We start from the raw sequence: 26,274 nt of genomic DNA on the forward strand, positions 1-26,274 counted from the left end.
ATGTCATTTTAGGGAGGGACTCTTGAAGGCAACTTTATATTCAGCCTATATGGCAGCTGTGTTGTGTATGCATATGTTCCCTCTGAGTTGTCGTGAAACTTAGGCTATAGCTTCCACTCCTGTCATGTGATAGTTTGGATGCCACTGTTGCAGACTGATGCATTTAACAGCTGCAAGGCCCTCAGACTATTTTGTCGAAGGAGTCGGAGCTGCTTTCATTTACAGTCACCTATATATTTTCTATATAAATAATCTAGGCTTGTCTGGAAAGTCTGCACATTTAGCACAGATTCTATGTATCAAAAATGTATTTGTTAAAATTAAAAATCAAATGTGACTTCTCTGCAATTCATTAGGTCATGGTCCAGACAGTGTGGGTTTACTGAGCAGTGCGGCTAACTATAGTTTTAAGAATCAGCCCTTTCCGTTTGTTGACATTGGCATGGTGTCTAGACTTGAAGAATTTCTTTTTGTGAGACAATAAAGACCTGACTCGAAGGAAAGTCATTTTTACCTCATTAGAAAGTCAACAAATAAGTAAAATCTTTCAGCTCGTACGCATCACATGCAGTCGCTACTACATCCACACCACACTTAGCCCTTGTTTGAGTCTCTTGTGTATTATCATTTCATTTGAATGTCATTTCAATACAGCAGAAGCTCACACTGGCCCCATTAATCTACTGTCAAAAGCAGCAAGCACAGCAGCGCACACAGACTTTTATCAATGGTTCTGCAGCTGATGTTCCATTCATCAGCAACCACAGATCTTAACACAAATTTCCACTACCGGCTGCTCTTACTTAACTTCTTACTGTCTTTTGAGGGGCAAGCCATGAAATTTGTTCCTTGCTTCACTGTAGAGAAAAGTGTTCCCTGCAGCATCCTAAGACTATATACTGGCTGGGTTTAAATGGACAGGCTGCAGAAAATATGGTGGGCTTAATGTAAGCCCCATACCTTACAGCACCATCATGCAATGCATAGAATATCTTCGAGCTGTCACCATATAAAAGCGGATCACAGCAGTCACAAGACGCTGTTCCTTATGCCCACTTCTTACTGCACAAGTACAAAGAAGGTTTCGAATTTCACAAAGCATGATTTTCCCTGGGTTGAAGGCTACCATCCCCCATGACTGCAAACCAAGCTGGCTGGAATAGACCCCAGCCCCTATCCTCTCGGAGTCAAGTCAAAGCATTCTGAGTGGGAAAATTAAATCACGTCGTGCAGATACCAGCGGTTCGCCTAATCACACTGTACACAAACCTGGAACTCCACAACCCAGCTGCACATTAAAAAAACCTTGAAGGATGAGTGTGATACGTGGCATGATGCTATAACGTTAGGTAATGTGCGGAGCAGTGCAAATATTTGCTCTCCGGTTTCTCACCAACATGATATTCCTGTAAGACTGAATGTGCCAAGACGCTGCTGCGCGGGAGCTCCTGCAGATGTGGAGCCTCACAATTTATCACATTTCAAGCCGTCCCGTTATGCATTTGTGGTTTATCTACTCACTAATAAACATACGATTGGTACTTTTAATGATTTAGACCACTTTAGAGTCCTAACGTTGTCAGCGCTGCCACATTTGTCACCTGTGTACTTGGGTTAATGTGGTTAGTCAGTAATGGGCAGGGAGTGTTGAATTACCAGCACCGTTACTAGACAGGCAGCTACAGTTTAAGTCTAATGTTACAACATGGTGACTCGGTTTTAAATTCAGTTGTTGCTGTGCTGACACGCAATAACGTTAACGTGACGCTACTAAAGTCACATTTCAAGTAAAAAATAAAATAAAATGTGACTTCAGTACAGTGTTCAGAATATTACCTGATACGTTTGTCAAAATTCCTCTTATTTTCTTTCCATCCTTACTGAGCAGCAGAGCGTGCCACTGTGTCCAAGAATTTAAATCCCCGGGTCGGATCCATGATTGTCCTGTCTCTGATATCAAATGTACTCCTGTTGGAAGAGGCGGCGGCGGAGACGAATCCAGGCACCTTTTTTCCAAAGGGAATCTCGGGGTGTATGCTGGTGAAATTGGCATTAAACTTGGTCCGGTGAAGATCACTGCAGGTTTCGTAACACAAAGAGAATATCCCTCACTTTTACCCATATGCGACAAAGATGTTCTTTCCAAAACAGCGGCTGCCAAATTACGTTTATTCGCAAGACAACATCCCCATTATAGTCTATGATAATGGTACTTACCACTCTATTGTTGGGGCGCGAGAAAGCGTTCCATGCCACTGATGTGCTGGTGGGAGTCTCGCGGATAACGTGCGCGCTCGCAGTATTGGCCGGTTGTCCCGAATCGTCATGTTGTGCTGTCCAATCGATTTCAGGGAAGGACATCGATTTGATTATTCCAACCCTCACTGTACATAAAAGTCATATTGTTGCACAAATAATCGATCTCCCGTGCAACAATTTGATAACATCAGATTCACTACAATACAAATTAAATTAGTGTACAGTGTGTTCCTGTTCTAATAGTTTAAGATATAATTTTTACACAGTTGCTATAAATTACAACAAGGTCAAGGATTATACACCAAAGACTGAATAAAAAAAAAAAGAAAATACACAGCACCATAGATCTAGGAGTTTATGGGTGCAACCAGTGTTTTTATTTATTTGTTAAAAATTCATAAGCGAATTATTATTCAATTGTTATTTATTTTATGTATACAATGTTTAAAATTGTGAGAATTGAATACTTCAAAAAATACATATAATTTTCCAGGTGGTGCCATCTTCAAAGTGCAGTCCAGAACCCAAAGATATTAAATTCAGTAAGAGGTGATAGAAGAAAGAGTAACCGGAACCAGTTCAGTGCCAATTAATTTTCTATAGATCAACAAATCGATTTATTGACAAATCGTTTCAGCTCTAACATTGTTTCTGACAGTATTGTTTTAGTTATGGCTAATCCTGAATACACACTAAATTTTGTTTCACTACAGCATTACTATTTTTTGTACATACCAAAATAAAAGTAACTTATAAAATCCATATATATTACTATGTCCTGGGTAGGTAACATCTTTTACAAAGTCTATGGGTACCACTGAATTCTGAAGTCATAGTGATGAAGACTGAACATAGACTGTTAAAAAGAACCTTTTTTCTAATGTAGACTTTTCTTATTTTGTCACAGCGGAAGTACCGCCCTTCTGCTTCCGGCGAATTCACAACATCCAAGATGTCTGCCGCCATCGCATCCCTCGTTTCGTACGGTAGCGATTCTGATTCAGAGAATGAGTCTGAATCTCAAAGCATTGTCGGGAAAGTGGACCCAGTGAGTCCAGACGCCACGGCTCACCTTAAACCTCTGCAGTCTGGACAAACGATGTCTTTGGCTCTTCTTAATTCTGCTCCCGAGGTCGCCGTTAAGGTAAGCTAATCTAGCTTGCTAACGTTAGCTTAACATTATAATTGATCGTTAAAGTTAGATGCTGTTAATCGCACGTTGCTTAAATAACATTATGGTCTTGAGGCATACGATTTCAATTGGTTACAGGAGATTCGGAATACGTAACGTTAATCATTTCTTTGTGCAGCGGTAATAATTGTTGGTGACGTTACCAAATAAAACTAGTAGCGTTAGCGGGAAACATTAAGTATCAAGCATGAGGAGATATTTTGTAAATCAAAATGTATAACGTTATGTCAAAGATATCGCCTTAGGTATTATGTTTTATCTATCAAACATCTGATTCACCAAACGGCAATGTGTTATTGTATTGCGAAACAGTGAGTCCGTTTGCCGATGTGTACGTCTTCATTTTAGGAGGCTGTGGAGACTGGCACACACCTGGACCCTTCATTGAAAGAAGTCACTTATAATCCAACATTTGAAACCATGTTTGCACCAGAGGTAAGTTTTATTATTAGTGGGTGTCACCTAGATCCCGGTGAGATTTATAGTATAATGCATAGAGGGTATGCGTTGATGTCACTTCCCCTTCCAGAACACCCTGGACTGAGTGGCAAAACATCTGTTACCATGGCTGCGTTTAGCAAACTGGGAGTAAAACAAGTGATTATTTGCTCATTAAAGGCAGGTGGACTTGACAGTGATCCTAACTGCTTACCAAAGAACCAGTGGCCCAGCTCTTTGCCATTTTAGATGTGTTGTTTGTGTTTTAACTGATTCAAGCCAACACTGCTGCTCGTCTTTTTGCCACTCAGTGAGCATAACTGCATTCTGTGACATCATGCGCGTACCCTCTATACTGAATTTGAGGCTAGACTTCATGCTTCCTTGTGTGATTTGTTTTTATCTCTTTTGTATCATGGTTTATGTGCCTTGGGTTCTCTAATGCCAGTTTCCCACTGGAATTAATCTAGTGCTCTGTATATGTACTAATCCAGCCAACTATTGTTACATAAATTAGAAAGTCTGTTATTATTATAGTCCTGCTTATTAGAAATCAAATTAAACATAAGGACTATACAAAGAGTTTAGTATTATTAATGATCTTGTGTTGCTTTCTGTTAGTTTGGGCCAGTCAACCCATTTAAAAGCCAGCAGATGGCTGCCCCCAGGAACATGTTATCTGGCTATGCAGAACCTGCTCACCTCAACGACTTTATGTTTGAACAGCAAAGGAGGACCTTCTCCACCTTCGGTAGGCTCATCTGTGACCCCTGTGATGGGTTTAAATGATGCGGTCAATACAAACCCGTTTGAATTTTAATGACCTTTTTACAACTCTCTCCACTCTGCTAATAGGTTATGCTTTGGATCCATCAGTTGATACGCACCACGTATCCACTAATAGCTACATTGGTGCAGTAGATGAGGCGGAGAAAAATAAAGGTAATCACATATTGCCCCTTATTTCTAATGTGTTTGTCTGCATCTAAGTGTATAAATCAGACTTTATCTATCTATTATGTCTTCATTGAAATATTGTTTAAGGGAGATTCAGAATCATATGGTCTATTGGCTCATATTCCAGGGCTAACGGTGTTTGAGAGCGGACCTAAGAAGTCAGAGAAAAGAAAAAAGGTCAAAGGTGGAGATGCAGAAGAGATCGACAACTTCCTTGGGCCGTGGGCAAAATATGCAGATGAGAAAGATGTGGCTAAACCATCAGAGGTAATGCTTTGTTCAAAATATAATGCAAAGTGTTGGAGACGGTTGGTTCTTAACATAATTAACCGACTTGCTACATAATGTGGTAGTAAGGCAAGAAAAATCAGCACCCTCCAGGTTTAGACTATTGTTGTGCAGTACAACAGAGACACATGCAGTCACAAATCTGCTTAATCTATGGTTGATAAAAATGAAAGCATTTGTATTTATTTTGCATTCATGGCATTAAACATGATGCAAATAATTCACTTATAGAAGAACAATTTCTGAGTTGTTAGTAGTTGCAATACAAACCATAATATGGGGCTTCATTCACTGATTAACCTAACCTGCACAACTATCATCACAGCATAAAACAACTCACCTGCGGTACTCAACTGTAGCCTTTTAAGAGGCATCATGTGGGTCAGTATTCAGTGTAAAAGCTTTGTAATCTGGTGGTATACTGCAGTTTTGTAAATGACGCACATAATGGGGCACATGCTGCTTACCAGTGGCTATGTGACCCCACACAACCCTATGCTCTCATGGAAAACTGGAGGAGTAGGCCTGAGTAATACCCTACACCAGGGGACGCAATTGAGAGACAACTGACTTCAGTTACCTCAGTCTGTCTGCAGAACTGTATCCCTGACTAAATCTGTTTGGTAATGATCAGGTTAATTGGTTCATTTTATTTGTTTATTTATTTATTTTTTATTTTACAGGAAGAGCAGAAAGAGCTGGATGAAATCACAGCCAAGAGGCAGAAGAAAGGAAGGAACGAGGAAGATGCTCCTGCAGAGGAGAAGACCATTCTCCATGGTACTGTGGCCCGCTCTAATTGAGACATTTGAATGGCTGTGATACTCAGTGAAATGATTTACTGATGATCTTCATCCCTAAAAGGGCCTCTAGTCCATTTTGCCGTTAAAATTCAAAGTCGAAACTCCACCACCTTTTTTCGGCATATTAAGTTTGCCCAGTTGTCATGGGATTCTAGATGATCAAATTTCCATGTGTCCAGTTATGATACTGTATCAAGACTCTTGTCTCTGGAGCCATATTTGCTCTTGCTGGTCATGGATTTAATCCCACCTCAGGGAAAAATGCTACAGGAAGCTGAAACTTCTTTTTAAAAACATGTATTCAAATGCTGCAGGATTGTTTTCACCAGACATTCTGTCTCTGTTTCTTCTCCCCCTCCAGTTAAAGACATGTATGATTACCAGGGCAGGTCCTATCTCCATGTCCCACAGGATGTGGGCATCAACCTGCGTTCTGCGGATGCTCCAGACAAGTGTTACCTGCCTAAGAAACAGATTCATGTCTGGTCTGGACACACCAAGGTCAGTGGGAAAGGACACGGATTATTGGCGTGTCTTTGTGTACAGATTCTCCCTTTATGTACTAGTTAAGACATCTTGCAGGTGAATTCACTCAAGTATTCTCTATGCAGTCTCAGCCGATGGTAAGTTCTAGTATTGTAGTGGTTTTTCAAAAATAATTCTAAAATGCAAATTGAGAGTAGAGTCTCACATGTGTCTGTGTATACACAGAGAGAAAATTCCATTAAGCAGCCCTTATAAGAATTTCTGATGCAGTCAGTAAAAACCTCCTGGGTACTTTTGAATAAAATGATAACACATCATATACGAGCCGCTTGTCCCTGACATGCCAGATTCTTCTGTCTCATTCTCAACACCGTCTTTATAATTTAAATATAAAGCCAAACAGTGGGTTATTCCTAGAAAGATCAGATTCAAGCTTCAGATCTGCAAGTGTGCTTCAGGGAGAGAGAAATCACTCAAGTTTTAAATTAGCTTCTATCCGCTTTGTGCAGGAAGTTACAGCCGTCAGAGTCTAATGTGAAATACAAAGAAGTTTGAGAAGATAATAAGCGTGTGGAAGTGCTGATGTCGAGATAATAGACTGAGGAAGGCCCATACGGTGTCACCAAAGTTTTGTGACATTTTTTGGGAGAAAGTTTGGTAACTTGAAAGTCAGACTATTACAGAGGCAGCATTGTCTGCACACACACACTCTTATCTGCCCTTATTGTATTATGACTCAGCGGATATTTCTCTTTATAAACTGCTTTAAAATTAATCGTCTGGTCATGTCCAAATTAAGTCAAGACTATGAACATACACAGCACATTGTACGTGATAAATTGAGATGTATTTCAGCCTTTTCTTTTTAATAGTTTTGTTAAGGATTGTGCCTCACACACCTGCAGTACCTGCAGTCTGTCTGTCCCCTGTAGTGCAACTTTGTTTCATAAGACTGGCCAAAAATATTGTACAAGATTAAATCTATAAAATGGCATCACTGCATCAATTTTGGTTGGACCTGTGGCAATGATTAGTATACTCATGATAATAAGAAATATGGTTAGATGCATATCAGTTTCTACTCTCCCTGTATTTTTTCCAGGGTGTCAGTGCTATCCGACTGTTTCCTAACTCTGGTCATCTGCTGCTCTCTTCCTCCATGGACTGTAAAATCAAGGTGAAAAATCACAGACACTGTCTTTCACTTACTGTGGTGATCAAGACTAAAAGCAGAACTTCATTTTGGCAACACCCCAATTCTGTTTTCATTAGATGTTTTTCTGCTGGCATCTCAAACCTGTGTTCACTTGTACTTTCTCCACAGCTGTGGGAAGTGTATGCCGAGAGGAGATGTGTACGGACGTTTATTGGTAAGTGATCTTAAATTTTGATGTGGTAAACTTTTGATAAATGGTAACAGTAGGTCGTAATAACAGAATATTACAAAATTTACCACCAAAGTATAACATTTTATAAACAACAATGGGTCATCAGCAAACATGCTGACATGAAATAATGTTTGTCTGAAATGCATGCAGCCTTTTGGGAAATACACAGCAGTGACGGACTGTGAGCTCAGCATTACTGGTACACTAATCATACGTCTGCTGACCTTTTTTTTGTGTTTGTGTGTGGAATAGATGAGGTCTGGGGGGTTAGGCTAATAAGGGCAGGTCACTCTTCCACTCTTCCCAGAGACAGCACACCATCTGAATAGAGATTGTTTGCAGCTGTGGTTGTGTGCTTGTCAGCTCCTTCACAGAATATGCATAATTCAGCAGCCCAGGGGCTGAGAAGAATGAGGGGAGAGGGGACGGCACAAGGTACTGAGAGGAGTTGGCCTGATGAAGAGAGTTGAGACTGAATAAACTGACAGAGCGACTGGCTGAGGAGTTTGAGTTTGAGTTTTTCATCAAAAGAGTGTTAGAAGTATTCAGCCATGTTGTTTAGAGCATATTTGGTTTTCACTTTGTTGTTGCTGCTGTGCTCTCAGTTCCATCATCTGTATAATAAATTATTCTGTTTTCTTTATTTATTTATTTTTTCTCATAGGTATTACATTTTATTTCTTTATTTTCTTATGTGTTTGGATGATTTTCAGATCTTTAGAAAGCACACCTCTTTGTTTAAAATATGAGGATTTCTTCTCTCGTTAAAATGTGTTTGTTGCTTAATGTTGCATTTCATCTTTAAGCCATTCATTTATAATGCGACTGCACACCATTGTTGTTTGTCAGCAGTATCAAGCATTAAGACGGGGATGTACGTGAATGATCATGCATGTCATTACGTGCAGTTATGTTATGTGCAGTCTGGGACTACGGGTGTATTTGATGACGTTTGTGCCCTGCTTTCTGTGTTTTCTTGTACTTAAACACACACACAAACACCATCAAGGCTTTCTGCAGCAGCGGTGCCTTTGGTTTGCCAACAAGTCGGGTTAGAGCAAGCAAGCATGCAGGCGCTTAGCCTCAGTGGGCTCTGTTATCGCCGTGGAAACAGTGTAGCCCTGATAAAAGCCAGTTTTAACAAGGGAGGCGTCTGTGTTCTCCGAGCCCACAGGGACCTTGCATCACCTATACGGAATGAGAACGAGCCAAAGGGTTGCATAGATTGGGATTAGGAAGAGAATAAGAGAAGGTGGAGAACAGTTGAAAAGGCCGATCGAGCATGCGGTCTTTTTTCTTTCTCCTCCTCTTTCCACTTCCAAGCTCATTTAAAGATTCCTTTTCCCTCGTCTCTCACAGCCCACATCATCTTTCTTCCTCAACATCCCTTATATCCGTTAACCAGATTTTACATTCCTCAAATGAATTGGGTATCAAAGGAATGCAGCTCGGGAGAGACATGGTAACAAGACTTGGGAACATTTCAGTGCATCTTTCTAGCGTATATTTATTTATTTGTTTGTAATATAAGTGCAAATTTCCTCTGTTTATGTTAGGCCACAGCAAAGCAGTGCGAGACATTTGCTTCAACAACAGCGGGACCCAGTTCCTCAGTGCTGCCTATGACCGCTACTTGAAACTCTGGGACTCTGAGACAGGTAGGCTCTAACACTCCTACACAACGATTTTCTGTTGTTCACAAAACCACTTGTTGTTCTTGAAAAATTTTAAACCAGTGGTACGCCGCATGAATGTCTTACTTAGTCTGTCTATTTGTATGTCTCGGAGTAAGAGATGCACCAACGAGAACTGTAGTTTCTTCATTTTGGCAGCATTGTAAATTCCTTTTTGATGACAATAAATTTGAATTAGCTTCTGTCATTTAAATTATGCAGAATAAGAAACTAAAAACAACCATATTAATAAGCAAGGCTTTGAGGCACGTAAGATGCATAAATATTCACTGTCAGTGAGGTAAATAACTAAATGATGTAGATGACACTTAGCTAGCTTGAGCAGGAGGCTGCTGGTGTACAGTCATACAGTTAATTATTTTTTAAGGTCTGGCCTGACAATTTTATTTTCTTTCTTTCTAAGAACTATAATTGACAGTTATATTTTTGTAACTTTTCGCAACCAAAAGCACTTGCTATTCTTCCTGGGGCCTACTGAATTGTATGTTCATATAAAACATCAGCTATTGAACAGGGATGCACCAATCTGACTTTTTCAGTCCCAATACCAATACCTGGGCTCTGGGTATCAGCCAATACCGAGTACCGATCCAATACCAGTGTAAAATGAATAAGCTGCATTGCTCACTGCAGGGAAGAGACGAGCGTGAAATACCTCCAAACTGCTGACCCCTTGTGTTTTGTTCCCTCCACGCTGTGTTAGCTCTCCTAGCATAATGTTCGGGTCTACTGGCACACTGCTGACTCATCACGTAGCACCCACGTAGCATAATTGAATTGAATACATCATCCCCCTTGCCACTGATACCCGATCCAGCTATTTGAGTCAGTATCAGGACGATATCCGGATCGGATCGGTGCATCCCTACTGTTAAATAACATTTACATATTCTCCAAAACTGCACCAGGTAACAGGACCCTCTCTCACTCAAACACATCCAACTGAAAATAAACTGCAGTAGGGTTCACTCTCTGTAAGTGTGGTGGCAACGGGGTGGTTGGGTTTATATTTGTATATTTTATTTGAAAGAATAGAAAACCTCGTTTCTTGTAGATTATTTCTACTTAATTTCCCACCTTATTTTTAATTTTTTTTATTATTTTCTTTACTTTTACTACTCACAAAGTGCTATTATCTGCTCCCCATGCTTTTCTCTTCCGACACATACGCACACACCCACACCTGTCTCTCTCTGGTCCCCTCTCCCTGGATATGTCTTACTTCATTTGTCCGCAGTCTTTTTTTTATCAAGTCAACCAAAAAAACACAACTCGCGTTTCCATAGCAGCAGGAGAGCCACGTGTGGTGAAAGCTTTGAAGCCTAAGGAAACCACCGTGTTACCGAATGACATCTGCACTGGTGTGTGTCGACTGCTACCTGGTCGGTACTTGTAAAATATCCACCATGTCTGCATCTTGTAACATATACCAGATAACATCTCTCGCTGTGTATCTCTGCGAAATGCTAAAGTGGGTTTGGGTTGCCAAATATACCTGGGCGGCCCGCACAAGTAAAATCTATGTGGGGAAACACTGATGGGGTTTCATGCTCTCCCCGTTCGTTCATATCATAGACAGGAGTGTGAGGCCCATTGTAAAAAGAAATAGCAAGAGATTGCTTTTAAGTGTATCTATGTGAACTGTTTATAAAATGTTGGGCCCCCGATCTCACTGCCGCATGGATGCCTGCTATCTTTCCCCACTGCTGCTCATTCAACTCAGTTTCTACCCCTCTCGACTCAAGAGTGCCAATCCAGCAGAGGGCAGAAAAGAGTAAAATCCCCCCACTTGTTGCTAAAACAATCCCCTTTGAAGCCACATCATCCAAATACTTCTGTTAGAGATTTACTACAGTTACAATTTATTAAATTTAATGGTCTCCTTACTTTTCTTAGAAGTTGTTTCAGTATAAATGTCAACTGTTGTTTCTTTCCTGCAGTTCCACAGCGCAGTGAAGCGTAGGTGGTCATTTTAGCTTTTCATTCCACATTTGTCCCTGTTGCAGTTAAACACTGGATGCAACACAGAAAGTAGTTTAATTTCCTGTACTCTCAGCTCTAGCAGTAATGGTAGCATCCTTCCCTGCTGTGATTCACCTCTGCTGAATGAATACAAAGAAACACTGGATTTTCTGTGTTACGGCTGAGCTGTCGCTGCCTGCAGGGACAGAGCATGAAGCCTTGAAAGTTGCAGTCTGATTCCCTACATTTTAAGCAACTTGAGTGTACCTTTCTGAAAAGCCACGGTGGATTATTCTGGAGCTCTGACTTTCAATTTGCTCTGACCCCCACCACAGGCCAGTGCATCTCCCGCTTCACCAACAGGAAGGTACCGTACTGCGTCAAGTTCAACCCAGACGAGGACAAACAGAATCTTTTTGTGGCCGGCATGTCAGATAAAAAGATTGTTCAGGTAAAGTTGCCATGCACTGCGTTGCAAGCAATTCATTTCGGCTCCCGCCTTCACTTTATGTATGCTCCCCAGTTGACCAAGCAGATGTACACATGCGTCTCTGTGTACAACCCACTGTGCCCACAGGAGCATGAAATACACTCCCCATCTCATCTTCCAGCACTATTTGTGTGTGCGTGGATAGAGGTTCAGTGGCTGACTGGATTAGAGGAAGTCATTAATCATGGGTGGCATTAGGGTAGAAGGGAGGCAAAGGAAGCAGAACAATCTGTGACAAAAGTAGGAAATCCATAACTATGATATTATACAGCCAGGTAAACAGTTTTTAGAACATCTAACCCTGAACATCTACATATGAAAGTTGTTTTTTTTTGTGGCAGCAACATGCTGAGGGAACAGATTAACTGCTGTAGGAATATAATTTTATTCACCAACAATTCATAATCATGGAGTTGAACTAATTTGGAACTGTTATTATCATTTAACTCTGTGGCATCTTTAATTGAAAATATGTCAAGATGTTGATGTAACGGGGACATAGTTTGTCCCCTAATTGTCCAGATGAACAACAGTCATCAAAATACCTGGCACAATAATCAGGGTGAATATTAAATCATTCAGCTCTCTTTGCGGTTTTGAGAACAGATGGCTGCTCCTGTGAGCAGCTGAAGTCTATGATTAAAGAGAGCATAAATAGATGTAAAATCTGTTTGTTGTTGCTTGGGGGCCGATTCTATGTGGTTGTCTTTCCTTTACATTTTAATGTGTGCATGATGTTTTTGGTTTTTTTTGAGTCATCACACCACTGCAGTGAAGTCATTTGAGTGCCTTAGCACAATTAAAAACTTTTCTCAGTGAGTCTTCCACCACCCTGCCAGTTATCTTAAATTTTTTTTGAAACTACAGTAAGAAAAGTTGTATTTATTTCGGTAATCAGCACCCAACAGGAGAATGATAAATGTGGAGTGAAATCAGTTTCCACTTTATTTATACTTTATGACGACTTGTCATAGATAAATGTGTTTACCTCCTGTCTGTCTGTTTTGCTCTCTGCGCCTTTGTTTTGCGTCACCCTGTCAGTGGGACGTCAGGACAGGTGAGGTGGTTCAGGAGTACGACCGTCACCTGGGAGCAGTCAACACCATCACTTTTGTTGATGAGAATCGTCGCTTCGTCAGCACGTCGGACGACAAGAGTCTCCGAGTTTGGGAGTGGTAAGTCCAGACTACAGCCTGAAAGTTTGAATTTGTGTTTTTTTGTAGTGACTCTGAACAAGGCACATAATCCCCTTAAAGTGTGTTTTGATTTGGCAGCTTGATGACAATACATTCAGTGTTCATTTTTGGTCAACCAACTTTTTTTTAAAGTAGATATTGCACATCTATTTCAGATGCAAGTGCTTGGATAGTATCACGTCAGTCTTGAGAAAGACATAAGTAAAGGTTAAGGCAGGGGACATTTTACTCAAGTACCTTTATGTTTTGTCTAACCTCTGTAACAACAAGGAAAAACAATATCATCAGCGTACTGTTTGCTGCCTTCTGAAAATGTACACTGGCACACTGTTCCTTTCATTAGAAGCGTAGACATCAACAAACCTCCAAATGACCCGATCTTGGACAAAGCTCACCCGGCTGTACTGCTGATCCGCTCTGAGTCATAGCCTCTGCCACAGTTTGCCTGCTTTAGATGCATCTGTTACAGTGGGAGACCTTTTTTTTTCCCCCCCGGAGCTAACATTATACATTGACAACGCTCCAGCAATAAACCCTGTGAGACTGTCCCTCTTGCCAATTGTATATTTTAATAAATAAGCATTTTGAAATGGTTCCACAAATTAAATTATTGGAAGGCAGACATGCTGGGATTATTGGCAGGTCAGAAAAGGTAACGTAATTTTCCTTGCATGTGTGTTCTTAACATAAATCACGTTCACTTGTGTTTTCCACAAGCTATTCATTTAGATATTGTCATTACTGCTGCAGTGTTTGTCTGTGCTCAGTGGCCAATCAAGAGAGACTACCAAGAGCAGCTATGCAGATTGGCTATGGGTTCCTGTGGTGGTGGTAAACAAACTCTCTGGTATTTGTTGCTCAAAGAAGATAAATATTTAAAGACCAGCTGATAAAGGAAGCTTTCCCTGGATTCTTGGAAGAGGGGCTTTTTATTCAAGGATGAACACTTGCCCCTTTTCAGAATTTCTCAGCTCTTCTTGATGGGGATTAACTCCTGAAAACATGCTTGGCTTTTCACACACACTCAGAGTTGAACATGGACAGAACAACATAAAGCAAAAGAACCATATCCCAAGAGTCTACTTTGTATGCTAGTTTCGGGGGAAGGACACTACCGGGAGCTTTTGTAGTGCAGCGTGGGAGCGAGCGGGGCAAGTGGAATTTTGGGTCAAAGAGTGGTTTTACTGTCCCTCTTTCTCCCACGGACACCACCTGGCTCCCAGCTCTAGCAAACCCCCTTCGTGAGAGCGGCTAGATTGTAGCATTAGGCTGACTTTACCAGAGCAGTCTCATATCTCCAGAATAGAGGAGGGTGGATGCCGCCGCCGGATGGATAAAAAATGTTGTGAGCCAGCAGATCTACTAGTCATTCACATCACGATGCAAACACCTACTCAGAATGCCAGTTCTATCCTCGTTTTCTCACACACACACGCGGGCACTAGGGATGGGTATCGCTACTCTGTACGTTTATAGTACCGACCGAAACAGCCCGGTATCCAGTAGAACCGAAACGTCTCCAGTCAAACTAGTACTTCAATCGATACCTAGAACCAGATCGCGGCAAAAAATGACTCTTTGTTTGGTTTTGCTTACAGCCAAACACGCAAGCAACACACCGAAAGAAAGACAAGAGCACGTCTTTTTCCCCCTTATGTGTCTGCACCATAATCTGTATAAAAAAGGTGTGCACGCGCGGAGTCCAAGCGTGATTTTAACAGCCGCTCACCTTCGGCTGCGGTCTCAGGCATGTTCCTCACTGTTTATTACCCCAAGCTTGGCTTTCCGTTGGTTTCCCGTTGGTTTCATCTTCTGGTATCAGTTAACACTTCTCTGTACATTTGTATTTGCTATTCACATCACTTGTCACCGATCGATCGCTGCGTTCCATCATCAATGAAACGCTTTCGTGGCGCAGCAGCGATCAGCTGATTTTACTGACGAACCTCCGGCTGCAGCTGCGGCTTCTTCAGGTGTAGTTGGTTTGATCGGCTAGACCTGAAGCCCGTCTTTTCCTCTATTTGTATCTTTAGTGTAGGTTCGTGACTTGTTTAAACAGAAGGCTTTCTCGTTTTATTCTGACTGTCCTATTTTCGAAGGTATGAGGCTCCCCACCAAAGGAAAAAGCACTTGGGGAGATCTTTCAATTCATTTTATTGAACGAAAGTTAATAAAATAATCTTCCATTGTTTACTTTCAACACAAGTATCAAAAAATACCTTATATTCGTTTCCCACAACCTATTTGGTCACTAAACTATTTCACTTCTCTCTCATTCAAATATGAAATAACTCCTAAGTCCTTCCCCTTATATGCTAATACTACCTGTGAGGATGACCTAATTAGGATGGTGAGCAATGTGATACAATTTACCAATACTTCTTGCAGTTGTTTGAAACAAGAAAATAACAACAATAAAAATAATAATAAGCTACCAATCAGGTGACATGTCAACAGACAACATTTTATGCAAGGTATCGAATGAAGTACTCAATTGGTATTGGTATCACTTTAAGGGTACTGGGTTTGGTACTTGTATCGTAAAATTTTAAACGATACCCAACCCTAATACGCAAGTTTTTTGGGGAGACTACTTTATCTGTACCAAGGTTTATAATCAGGAAGCGGTGAGTTGGTGTCTGCATTGGAGGAGGATTACAATTAATATAAAATGTGCCAGTGTGCCAGCGAGGGGAATTATTCAACATGGTTTTAGCTTATACTCTAGCATTGAGGTTCATGTTCAAGTTTTTTTTGTTTTTGTTTTTTTTTGTGCTTTCATCTTTGTCCCCTATCTTGATCGACATGACGCATCGTAAACAACAATCAGTCATCTATTATTCATGAACATCCCTGGTGTTTGTCCTATGTTTTCCTTTCTTCCTCTACCATCGCTCTCCAGACAACAGAGCATTCACACTGCTTATTTCTGGAGCTCAGAAGAAGAGATCTGATGGCTTTTGTTATCTTTCAGAGTTTTGCATGGGTTTAGTCTGCAGACATTGGCTCTGACAATCCCAGGGACCCCTTTTTAATGTCTGATGGTACATCCGCACATGAATTCAAGAGCATTTAGCTTAACTCTTGTCCGTAGTTCTTCGCCCGTTTTTGGTCCTCTGTTGCTCATCACTTGAAAGAGACGTGGCTTTAGGTAAAGCAGATGGAGCAAGACGAGAACTTTTTAGCACTTACTGATGCAAACACACAGAGCAAAGCGGAAAGACACATTAGTTACACTCAATCACATGTACGGCAAGTCTAGCAGGTCAGTTGTAGAAAAAACACACACACACAGCACTGTAGATCTGAATGATCTTCTGCAGACCACTTAAGATCAAATAGCCAAGTTTCCCATCTCCTCGCCGAGCAGAGAGACATAGCAGAGTATAAAAGAACAGGGGGGCGGTTGCGGAAGAACGGATTAATAAATAATTGGATGCCGGTGCAGCATCAAAAGCGCCTTTCAGATTGCATGGAGTTATTTACATACTGTAGCTGTAATGGTTGTCCTGCCTGGTTTTTCACCATAGCTGTTTTCTCTTCAGCAACAAGCATTTTGGAGACGGCATAATCAGCTGCGATAGTAAACAAAACTACAGCTTTGTGAATTTTTCTTTTTTTTCTTTTGAGTTGCTTTCGGGGGCTGCTCAGGTGGCTCTCTCATCCAGCGTTTAACCCATCTTCAAGTGTAGTCACAGCGCTTTGTGTCTTTTTCAGGGACATCCCTGTGGATTTCAAGTACATCGCTGAGCCCAGTATGCACTCCATGCCAGCTGTGACACTCTCTCCCAATGGTGAGTAGTCAAATCATGGCAAAACACTCTCTTTCACGCACACAGTACAGAGGACTCTGGGGAGCTTAAACCCATGTTGGCAGATTGAAATGTATTCATACCTTCCAGTGTTTGTCATTGCTCAGAAAAATTAAAAGGGGGGAGGGAGGGGCAGTCGCGGTCTAGAGTCGGATCCATTTCCAATGCTTTGTCTGTTTGCTGTGGGTACGCCAGCTTTCACAAACAGCGCAGTGAGCTCTGTTAAAACACTTTTAACACCTCCTTGTTGTGAGGGGAGTGAACTGTAGAGCTCACAGCAGCCAGCAGTTTCAATTAATGACATGTCAGCAGGCATCAGCGAGGGATGAGAGAGGATTTTTTGGATTAAAATGAAAGAACCTTGTATTTCAGTGATATTTCTCTGAGTGTTCGAGCTTGAGATGAACCGATGCACTCCTCCCTCCACAGATAATATACAAAACAGTATGGGATATCTCTCTAATAAAGACAGGAATCTCTGTCTGTCTGTTTGTATTTCGATTCTGTCAGGAACCGTTCATCCAATAGACTTCAAACATAGCGAGTGTGTTGCGCTGCGGAGCCAGGGTAGTGCAGTGTGCTGTATCCATATTAGCTGATGCATAATAAGAAAGTATTCAGATCAGGATTTGGGTACATGAGTATTTTGCTGACATGACAGCAGTTTAAGCGTAGAATAAACCTGCTGCTGGGCAGCTGAAGTGATGAATTTCGACAGATGTGAGTGAAAGTTGTAAAGAAGGCATTTATTGACACAGTGGCCTAAATCTAAAATGATACCAGGATTAACAGGTGGTCTCCCTCTTAAATGTCAACGCTTCCGTTTGAATCAGGAACTCCGTGTTGCTCGCAGTCAGCTTCAACTATCATCAGTGTCTGCTCTTCTGTACTCATCTGTTCTTTCCCTCTCTGCCTGCTTTGATTTCTCTCTTTCATGCACTCTCTCTAGTCTCTTCCTTCCTTTTTTGGGCAGCATTCTTATTTGTCCCAACATGATTTGTTTCTCTTGAGCGTGTGAATAATGAATGTGTTCTCAGTGGGAGACCATTCAGTTTTCTCTCACACCTAAATGCCCCCCCCCCCCCCCCCCCCCCCCCCCCTTTTGCATAGCATCCGCAGCCTATCTCCTATTTTCTTCTCGCCCCGTCTCTTGCCATCTTAACGAAACAGACAAAGCATGAGTGCACCGGGGAAATTGGCCAGGTTGTTTTTCTTTCTCTTGCACCTATTGCTTTTGACTTTTGTGGACAATAGTATCTTTTTCGTTTGTTTTATGAGGGAGGATTTAAGAAGAGGGTACACACCAACACTAGACCACCAACACCAACACTTTCTCATACCACATTAATAATTTCCATCATGTTTCCTTTCAAGAAGTGCAGTGAGTCGTGTAATGCGTTGACACTGAAGCACTGCCTCTTATCAGTGTGTTGTGATTTTGAGGCTGTGTCAGGAGCAGAAACGCTCTGTAAAGTATATCTCAACTGAGCAGTCGCTGATGAAAAACCTCTTTTCATTTTTCTCTAAATTGCCTCAATCTTCCCGTTTTAATGATGGCAGGATGATGAGGTCTCACCCTTTTCAGTGTGTCGTCCACTCAGACTCAAATTACCACTTTTTTTTCTGTCCTTGAGGCATATTTCCGCCAATTATTATGTACCTGTTAAAAGTATCTGACTCTACTTGGTGTCTCGCTAGATCAGAGTGGCTGCCAGGTTTAGCGCATACTAACAGCAGCGGCAGCCAACGTCACAATACCATATCCAAGATACTAGTGGCTGCTTGTTAGACATTTGGCTGAACAGAAGCATGTTAATGAGACAAACTAGCAAGCTAATAGGCACTTTTAAACTTGTTATGACAGACTTTAAAGCTTCGAAATGTTTGCATGTTGAAATTTGTTACTGCTAACACAAACTGCTGTTCTCTTTTATGTTTTATGCTGTACCTCTGACACTTTCAGTACTTGAATAGACACTTGGTTTGTTGCACTGTTTTTTAAGCATGTTGGATTATGTTACTACAGCAGCACCACATGAGATTAGCTGTTAGCTTCATGCTGCTTTCTTTTTTTTTTAACCCCAGGTAAATGGCTAGCATGCCAGTCTATGGACAACCAGATTCTGATCTTTGGGGCCCAAAACCGCTTCAGACTGAACAAAAAGAAAGTCTTCAAAGGCCACATGGTGGCTGGCTATGCCTGCCAAGTGGACTTCTCCCCAGACATGAGGTACGACTCTGTTACTCAATTTTCCTATGAAGGGCGCTATTACACAGCTGAGACTCTCACATCAGATTAATAGTTTGCAATAGTTGATAGTTTTTAACTGATTAAATAAAATATGCCAGAGAAATGAAAAACTCAGTTAGCAGAGATTAGATTCATGTGTTTCTCTGTGAAGAGGGTTGGAAATGTCTTAATGAGTGGAAAGTGTCAAAAGAAAACAAAATGTATCACTTTATCTCAGTAAAGGGCAATGAAAGTGGTAAAACATGGTTGAAGACGCAGCGAGACAACATCACACGGATGCTCAGTATATTTTATATATATATATATATATAACAGATAACCTCTGCTCGCCTCCTGTCCTCTAAAATGCCTACAGTTGCTGTAGAGCTGTGGAAAACTGCCTCTTAATATTATCTAATGTATAAGCACCACAAGGAGAGCTAACTAGGACGGTCCAGCACCCTAATTTTAGCCTAAACACCCATTAAGACCTGTTTCTTCCCCTCCTCTCACCCACCACCGCCCACGACTGAGCAGGTGCCCTAACTCCCGTTCAGTATCCATGACAACACTAACTCCTGGCTGGACTAAATTGCCAAACATTCAGACTCCCACCTTTTGGCAGGTGAAGTGGAAACAGAAGTCATTTTTAGCAAAGTACTAATCTTTCCATCCTCTCCTTTGCTCTCTCCCTCCCTATTTTTTTGGTTTGTTCCTGGACCTCTTCCTTTCTACCAGCTATGTGGTGTCAGGAGATGCAGATGGAAAGCTGAACATTTGGGATTGGAAGACCACTAAGCTTTACCACAGGATCAAGGCTCATGACAAGGTGTGCATCAGCGCACTGTGGCATCCACATGAAACCTCCAAGGTCATCACGTGTGGTTGGGATGGACAAATCAAACTCTGGGACTAGATTTACCGTGTATTTGTATGCACGTGTGTGCGTTTGAGCTTCTGGGAATTGATGGATAGAACTGAATGGATTCACTGTTGTCCCATAGATTTTGTGAAAAATCCACAGGGCTGGTATCCAGTCTTATTGTAACAGTGTATTTTTGTATCCTGTTGTGAGAGTTCAAAATATGTACTCATGTATTATCTGTACAAAGATGAATACAAGCTTACTTTTAAAAAATGTTTCTACTGCAAAAGGCATATTTGAGGGGTACCATGGCATTTTTTTTTAAGTGTTTTGTTATTTTAATTTGCAATGTCCTAAGTGGTATACCTCTGTAATCCTTGGTAAAAACTCTTAATTTTCAATTGTATGACCATCCTTTTGTGGAAATAAACATTCTGTTAATTTTACCTCTTCAGAATATGAAAAGGAAGTATCGTCTCCTTGAAAATGTGTTCCTGTGCAACACAAAATCATGAGGAGAAATCCCAGACAATTATTTGTCTCCTTTCTTTATTAAACATAAATTGATCTTATATATGTGAATGTTTTTTAACGGTGTCGGCCCAGTGTTATGTTTTCAGATTACTTATGTCAGTGAAGTTCTGGAGCAGCACAGATAACGGAGGAAGGCCAATTGAACACCGGAAGAAAAATGAAAATGACAGTTTACAAAATGCTGCTTTGTGTGGATCTCAATTGTTGTTTTCTATTATAACCCACAAACCTGCAATATGCAAAAAAAACCCCCAAACAATTGGAGTTCAGCTTTTCTTTTTTTTCTTTTTCCTCACACACTCGCCCACGCATCCCCATTCAAATTTCCAACAAACAGAGAACAAATCTGGAGACATCACTGTCGACGTGCTTCACATAATTGACGCGTTTTGTGTGCTATAGAGTGTCATATCGGGGTTCAACTGCAGGGAAGCGTCTGTTCACCCAGATTGCCATCTTCTTCCGCCTCCGGAGCCGATCTCATCTCTTCACCTTTATTATCCACATTCCTCTGCTTGTTCTTTTTGTCTTTATGTGTAAGCAGCTTTGATGGCCTCCCGCAAATATTCACTTACTGGCAGTGAGGCAGGATCTCTCATCTGCCTTCCCCCTTTTAAAAGGAAAATTCAGCACATATTCTGTGTATGTCCAAACAGTGTTGATGGTAAATACGGTCCAATGATATGAAAAAATATGAAAGTGTGAATGTTAAGCCTCAATTGAAACCAACTAAATAACGAGAGTAGGAAGTTGGATGTCGGTAACAGTTTGTTGCTTTTGCGGAATTTTATACTACATCACATGCTCAGCTAGCATTAGCTTTATTGTTATACAGAAACAAGTTCTACTGCTATCTGTGTGTATTTGACTATATAGCACACGCTGAGGAATTAATTGTTTCAATTACTCATTATATCTTATTCAATGACTGGACATTCACATAAAAAAGGTGCTGAATTTTTAATTAATAATATGCATCTAAATCCTTTAAATCATGTTAAATTGAGCTGTGGTCCCTGGACCTGTGCACACTATTGTAATATGAAAAAGGTCCTGTAATATCTGGCTGTGGGCCGAGCTCAGATAGGACCATGATGACATGGGTGACTGACTCAGAGGCTGACCTGCAGCCAATAACACAGCCACTATGAGGGTAGAACCCAGAGAGCCTCTGGAGGCAATTACTCTGCTCCTCTACACAGCTGAGGTTATTACACACCAGGAGAGGAAGAGCAGGAGGATAAGTAAGAGCAGGGGTTATAGCTTCACATGAAGGTCAGACCAGATAAGAGCCAACTGTATGGGAAGACTGTACTCGGACTTAAAAATCCATGTTACACAAACTTCTATTCAGAGGCTGTTTCAGCTAAGGTAGCAGTTCTTTTTTTTCAGTCTTGCCTCCCTCAAGGCTTCCACTCCGTGTTCACCCAGCTCAGGGTGTAAGCACTGCTGGCGTTGAGGACGTTCTTGTGCAGAAAGAGGCGAGGTTTGGCTGGGTCGCTGTGGACGTGGAAGAGGCGGAAGCTGGCGTGTTCAAGCTCCTTGAGCAGGCTGAACCAGTACCGCACCACGGACGGGTCATCGCCGCCCACCTCAAAGCCCGCCCAGTGCAGGTGAAGCTCCAACAGCAGTTGACCCACTGAGTCTAGAACCCCTTCCAGGACCAAATTCTCCAAAATCTTCCACTCTGCGCTCTCCATATCCGCCTTCAGTACATCCACCTAGAGCAGGGGGGGAATCACTTTAGATGTTTTTTTCTGCTTCAGGTAATAAATGAGTTCTGTTATAACACTGAAATGACTCTAAACTGTGAGGAATTATTGAACGCAAAAGCTATTAAAAGATGAAATAGAGTAAGTGAAGCTTGGCCTTTGTTCTTGCTTTGATGGATTGAGCGAGAGAGCAGCCTGACAAGGCTTGCTGTGTTGAAGCTGAGAGGAAATGCTTCATAAGATGGATGTTAATAGCACCCGTAGGTCATATTCATGTAGGAGACTCATGCATACCCAAAGTTTAATGCACATCGTCAAGAACTGAGAATTCCTCTTAAGTCTCCTGAACTGCTAAAGATGTCCATTATCTGACCTCTATGTGTTTAAAAGTCTCGTTGGAGACTGCGCTTTTATTCCTTCCAGGCTCACTAATTTCTTAGTAAGCATTTTCTCCGCTGCTATGTCATGTAGCCACTCAATTAGTAGCGATAAGACCTGAGGAAAGTTTTAGAAAGAGGCTCAGGGTATGTAGTGTCAATGATCATTACATTAAAGATACTAACTACAGGAATATTCTATCTCTCTGTTGTAGTTTTGTAAATTGTGGGCAGCGTTCACTTTTCTACAACTAAACTGAAAACATAATCTGGCGCCGTGACAGAACAGATATTAAAGTGGACATGAAATTCCCTTCCAATTGATGCCTTTGGTGACTCTGCAGAATTCCCAGCCCTCATTAGTGGAATTGAACAAGTCTCTGAAACTCAAAAAATGGATGTCTATGAAGAACAAATCCAAATGTTGTCCTCTATCCTCCCCAGGGTTGCTAAAACTCATAGAAGCAGAGATATGTTCTTCGATTGGACAGAAACCTCGTAATTTAAAATGATGTGACATCTTCAAGAGGTGATACATTCACTTGCTCTCTAAGGAGAGTTCTTCTCTGTCTGTGTATCATACTGTGTTTGTGTGCATTTGTCAGGAATGGATGTTATTTATAAGCTCACACAGCTTTATTCTGTCTGACAGATGTAATATTCTTTTTCTTTTTTCACTTTATGACATAATGGTCCCTGATCCAATGCTGCCAATATCAACTCTCTCTGCAGGAGAAGTTGCAAGACCTGGCAAGACTCCTGATTGGTCTGAGCAAAGTCCATATGGTGTTAAAGCTTTGGAAAGATGGCTTTTGCTGTGCTGCTGTGCAGCATTAGCCACGCTGAACGGTCCTTAACTATGCTAGAAGGAAATGAGATATGATTACAGTTTCTTACTGGAGAGCAAAGTACTGATGGCCACACACTAGAGGATAATTGGACTGATTTTGTGTATATCAAAAACTGAACAAGTTTAGCTAAAATACATGGATCATTTAAGTGGAATAGTTGAGCTGCTGCTTAGCTTAACATAAAGAGTGGAAAAGGGGAAAAGGCTTGTCTGCTAACAAAATCCTCCTACTACTGGCACCTCCAACGCTCATAAATAACATGTCAGAACTTGTTTGTTTTATCCATACAAATAAAAAGAAGGATAACAACACAATTGGTCATTTTATGGGAGGGTATGTGCTGGACTATCTCAACCAGGGAAGACTCAAGGAAGTAAGCTTCTCCTGCATCTAGCCAAGGAATAGTGAACTTTAGAGGTGCTGGTAGGCAGATTATGTAAACAGACTAGCAGTTTCCCCCTGGTTCCAGTCTTTATGCTAAGAAAGCTTACCGTCTTGTGCTGCATATTTACCATACACACTTGAGGATTTGCAGAGTTTTAACTTTCAGATTCTTTGGAATGATATCAATGTTGAACTGCAAGAAGATGGCTGACTGTAATTGTCTTATGAAAATTTGGTAAGAACTTATCATAAATTCAAAAACAATCACAAACCAAATTGCACTATCTATAATAATAGAGCTGATAATCCCCACTGTATGGCCTCGGTAGCATATGTTATGTAAAATGTCTTTGTACTCCACAGAAATTCCTGCCCTCCACTGCTGAGAAATTAATGTCAGATTGCTACAGACAGTCTTTATACCCAATGGGTGAATATTTCCTCTCCTCCAAGTGACTCATAGAGTATGTGATCAAAATGCACATGGTAATTATTTCTGTAATGCATCCTCAGGATTACGCAGCACATTGGGACAATTTTTAATTTAGAGACTCTTTTGATGAAAAGTTGTCAGTCTTTGTAAACAAGTTTGCTGATTTGAGAAAATAACTTTAAATGGAAGTTCACACTTTGCTATTTTAATTGGCCTAAAATGTGTTTATTTCATGGTGGACAAATCCTGGCTATTAACATGCCTTTTATTTCCTGTCTCCTGTTGTTCCACATGATTGCTCTGGTCACAGTACATTAACTGCTTCTGCTTATAAACCAGAGATCCAAACATCACAGCTTATCTGACCTTTCTTATATGTTTCATATGCTTTAATTACTGAGCCTGCCACTAGAGAGAAAATTGTGATTAAAGATATTTAATTACACATCAGATGTTTGCTGATTCTGTGCTTTTGGTGGCACTTCAAAAACTGCTTTGCCTTCAGGGCAGAGCCTCCCAAAAGCCTCTTGACAGAGATGCAATTGGAACCTGTTTGACCTGTGTATTCAGTCTTATTTTTACAGACAGTTTGTGAGATAATTGTGCTTAATTCCAATGCAGCTTGCCCTAGCTTCATCCTCACTTATGGATATTTTCACCACCTTCTTTTGCTAAAACTGCAAGGATAAAAAACAAACAAAAAACACCGTGTCACACAGTTTTTAGCCAGGTTAGCTGTATAGACTGATATGTATAAACATTTTAATGGATTGCCAGGTTTGAGCATGTAGTCATAGTCCTCAGAGGATGAAGCCTATTCACTTTGGTTATCACCTGATCTAGTGGCACCAGTGGGTGAACATTTGTACATAGTTCCCAGTGAATGTATCCTACTGACATTAGTGACCCCCTGACCTTTCCTTTTGTCATTTGGGGTTTTAAATGAAATGTCTCAAAAACTATTTGCTTGCCATGAAATTTGGTACAGACATTCATGTTTCCCTCAGGATGAACTGTAATGAATAATAACTTTGGACAGCCGCACAGGTGCTAGCGATCTGATACTGTTGTTTTGTCCAATTACAGATATGATCAGTGGTCCAGTATGCCGTTTTTAAAATCAGATGAGGCTTCCCGCTACTGACATTTGTCCCAGCGTCTGCTGTCTCAGCGGGTCACCAGAGCTTAGTGAATGAGTCATCTGTGCAGTTTGTAACCAACGCAGATAAGAAACTCTGCGCCAATGTATATTTCGACCTTTCCAAGTGACTGTGTTTCTTCACTGAGCCTTTGAGAAAAAACTGTTCTGCTGCTGCTGCTTGCTCCTCCGGCATACTATGTACTCACATTAAAACCTCATTACAAGGATGCGTGCGTGGCTATGCATTTAAAATAGGTAGATGAAATAGTATGGTGTAGAAACCCACCCACACGAACACATACACATGCCAACATTTATTTGTTTATGTCTTGTCACACACATCGTCAAATCTTTCCCTCGTATGAGCCGGTCAGCTTTGCTTTTAGCTCCAGAAAAGGAATGATCACCTCAACTTAACTTTAGCTAAGGCAAATCATATTTGAGCAGCGTGTAGGAATTCTGCTCCAAAAGCTGATTTAATCTGCTTTGATTTAACTGTTAATATATGGACAGCTAACTAGTTTTCGCTAATTTATTTGGAGTGAATCATAAGAAAAGCTGCAATGTACCTCACAATACCAAAGTACTGGACTGAACAAACAAAATAACAACTTTCCTATTTCTAGAGGCTTAACAGTAGTGTTGCTAAAATGTAGAGAGTGTTCTGAGAGTGGCACCACAAAGGGCACAGACGTGGGTGAAGATGTTTTATTTTCATGGGAGCCAATTTAAAGGCAAACTGTGTATCAAATAATTACATATCTCGTATGTCAAGCAGATGC

The 26,274-nt window shown here is 41.0% G+C and overlaps 3 protein-coding genes across 6 annotated transcripts in view; 1 reads left to right on the forward strand and 2 right to left on the reverse strand.

Moving 5' to 3' along the window:
- wasf1 (WASP family member 1) overlaps positions 1 to 2,331 on the reverse strand; it is a 64,277-nt gene extending 61,946 nt beyond the window's left edge. Inside the window, exons 1-2 of one of the 3 annotated variants that reach the window (XM_046061154.1) lie at positions 2,218 to 2,331; positions 1,837 to 2,076 (exon numbers count right to left, since the gene is read on the reverse strand). The gene's annotated coding sequence lies outside the window, so the exon portion shown is untranslated. Of the gene's footprint in view, positions 1 to 1,836; positions 2,120 to 2,217 lie in introns of those variants that run through there. The other 2 variants (XM_046061156.1, XM_046061153.1) reach the window with 2 other exon arrangements.
- An 848-nt stretch (positions 2,332 to 3,179) lies between these two features.
- Positions 3,180 to 20,632, forward strand: cdc40 (cell division cycle 40 homolog (S. cerevisiae)). Its single transcript, XM_046061151.1, has 15 exons — positions 3,180 to 3,403; positions 3,800 to 3,886; positions 4,511 to 4,640; positions 4,745 to 4,831; positions 4,974 to 5,113; positions 5,818 to 5,914; positions 6,299 to 6,438; positions 7,526 to 7,600; positions 7,748 to 7,793; positions 9,368 to 9,469; positions 11,803 to 11,918; positions 12,999 to 13,132; positions 16,871 to 16,947; positions 19,051 to 19,195; positions 19,934 to 20,632. Exons 1-15 carry the CDS (start codon positions 3,212 to 3,214, stop codon positions 20,109 to 20,111), a joined length of 1,746 nt encoding a protein of 581 aa, XP_045917107.1. The 5' UTR covers positions 3,180 to 3,211; the 3' UTR covers positions 20,112 to 20,632.
- A 712-nt stretch (positions 20,633 to 21,344) lies between these two features.
- The window catches only part of mettl24 (methyltransferase like 24), a 36,197-nt gene continuing 31,267 nt past the window's right edge, over positions 21,345 to 26,274 (reverse strand). For both annotated transcript variants that reach the window (XM_046061158.1, XM_046061157.1), the window contains exon 5: positions 21,345 to 22,315. In XM_046061158.1, coding sequence (XP_045917114.1) covers positions 21,998 to 22,315 — 318 coding nt within the window. In that variant the 3' untranslated portion in view covers positions 21,345 to 21,997. The remainder of the gene's footprint in view (positions 22,316 to 26,274) is intronic.

Source organism: Micropterus dolomieu, linkage group LG10 (assembly GCF_021292245.1).
Source record: "Micropterus dolomieu isolate WLL.071019.BEF.003 ecotype Adirondacks linkage group LG10, ASM2129224v1, whole genome shotgun sequence".
In the NCBI taxonomy this organism is placed as follows: domain Eukaryota; kingdom Metazoa; phylum Chordata; class Actinopteri; order Centrarchiformes; family Centrarchidae; genus Micropterus; species Micropterus dolomieu.

What these genes read in the sequence shown, in the direction of transcription:
- cdc40 (XM_046061151.1), top strand. Translation starts at nt 3,212, where the DNA reads ATGTCTGCCGCCATCGCATCCCTCGTTTCGTACGGTAGCGATTCTGAT. An exon ending in AAACCATGTTTGCACCAGAG is followed by an intron (nt 3,887 to 4,510) that starts GTAAGTTTTATT and finishes GCTTTCTGTTAG; the next exon opens with TTTGGGCCAGTCAACCCATT. An exon ending in TCTGGTCTGGACACACCAAG is followed by an intron (nt 6,439 to 7,525) that starts GTCAGTGGGAAA and finishes TATTTTTTCCAG; the next exon opens with GGTGTCAGTGCTATCCGACT.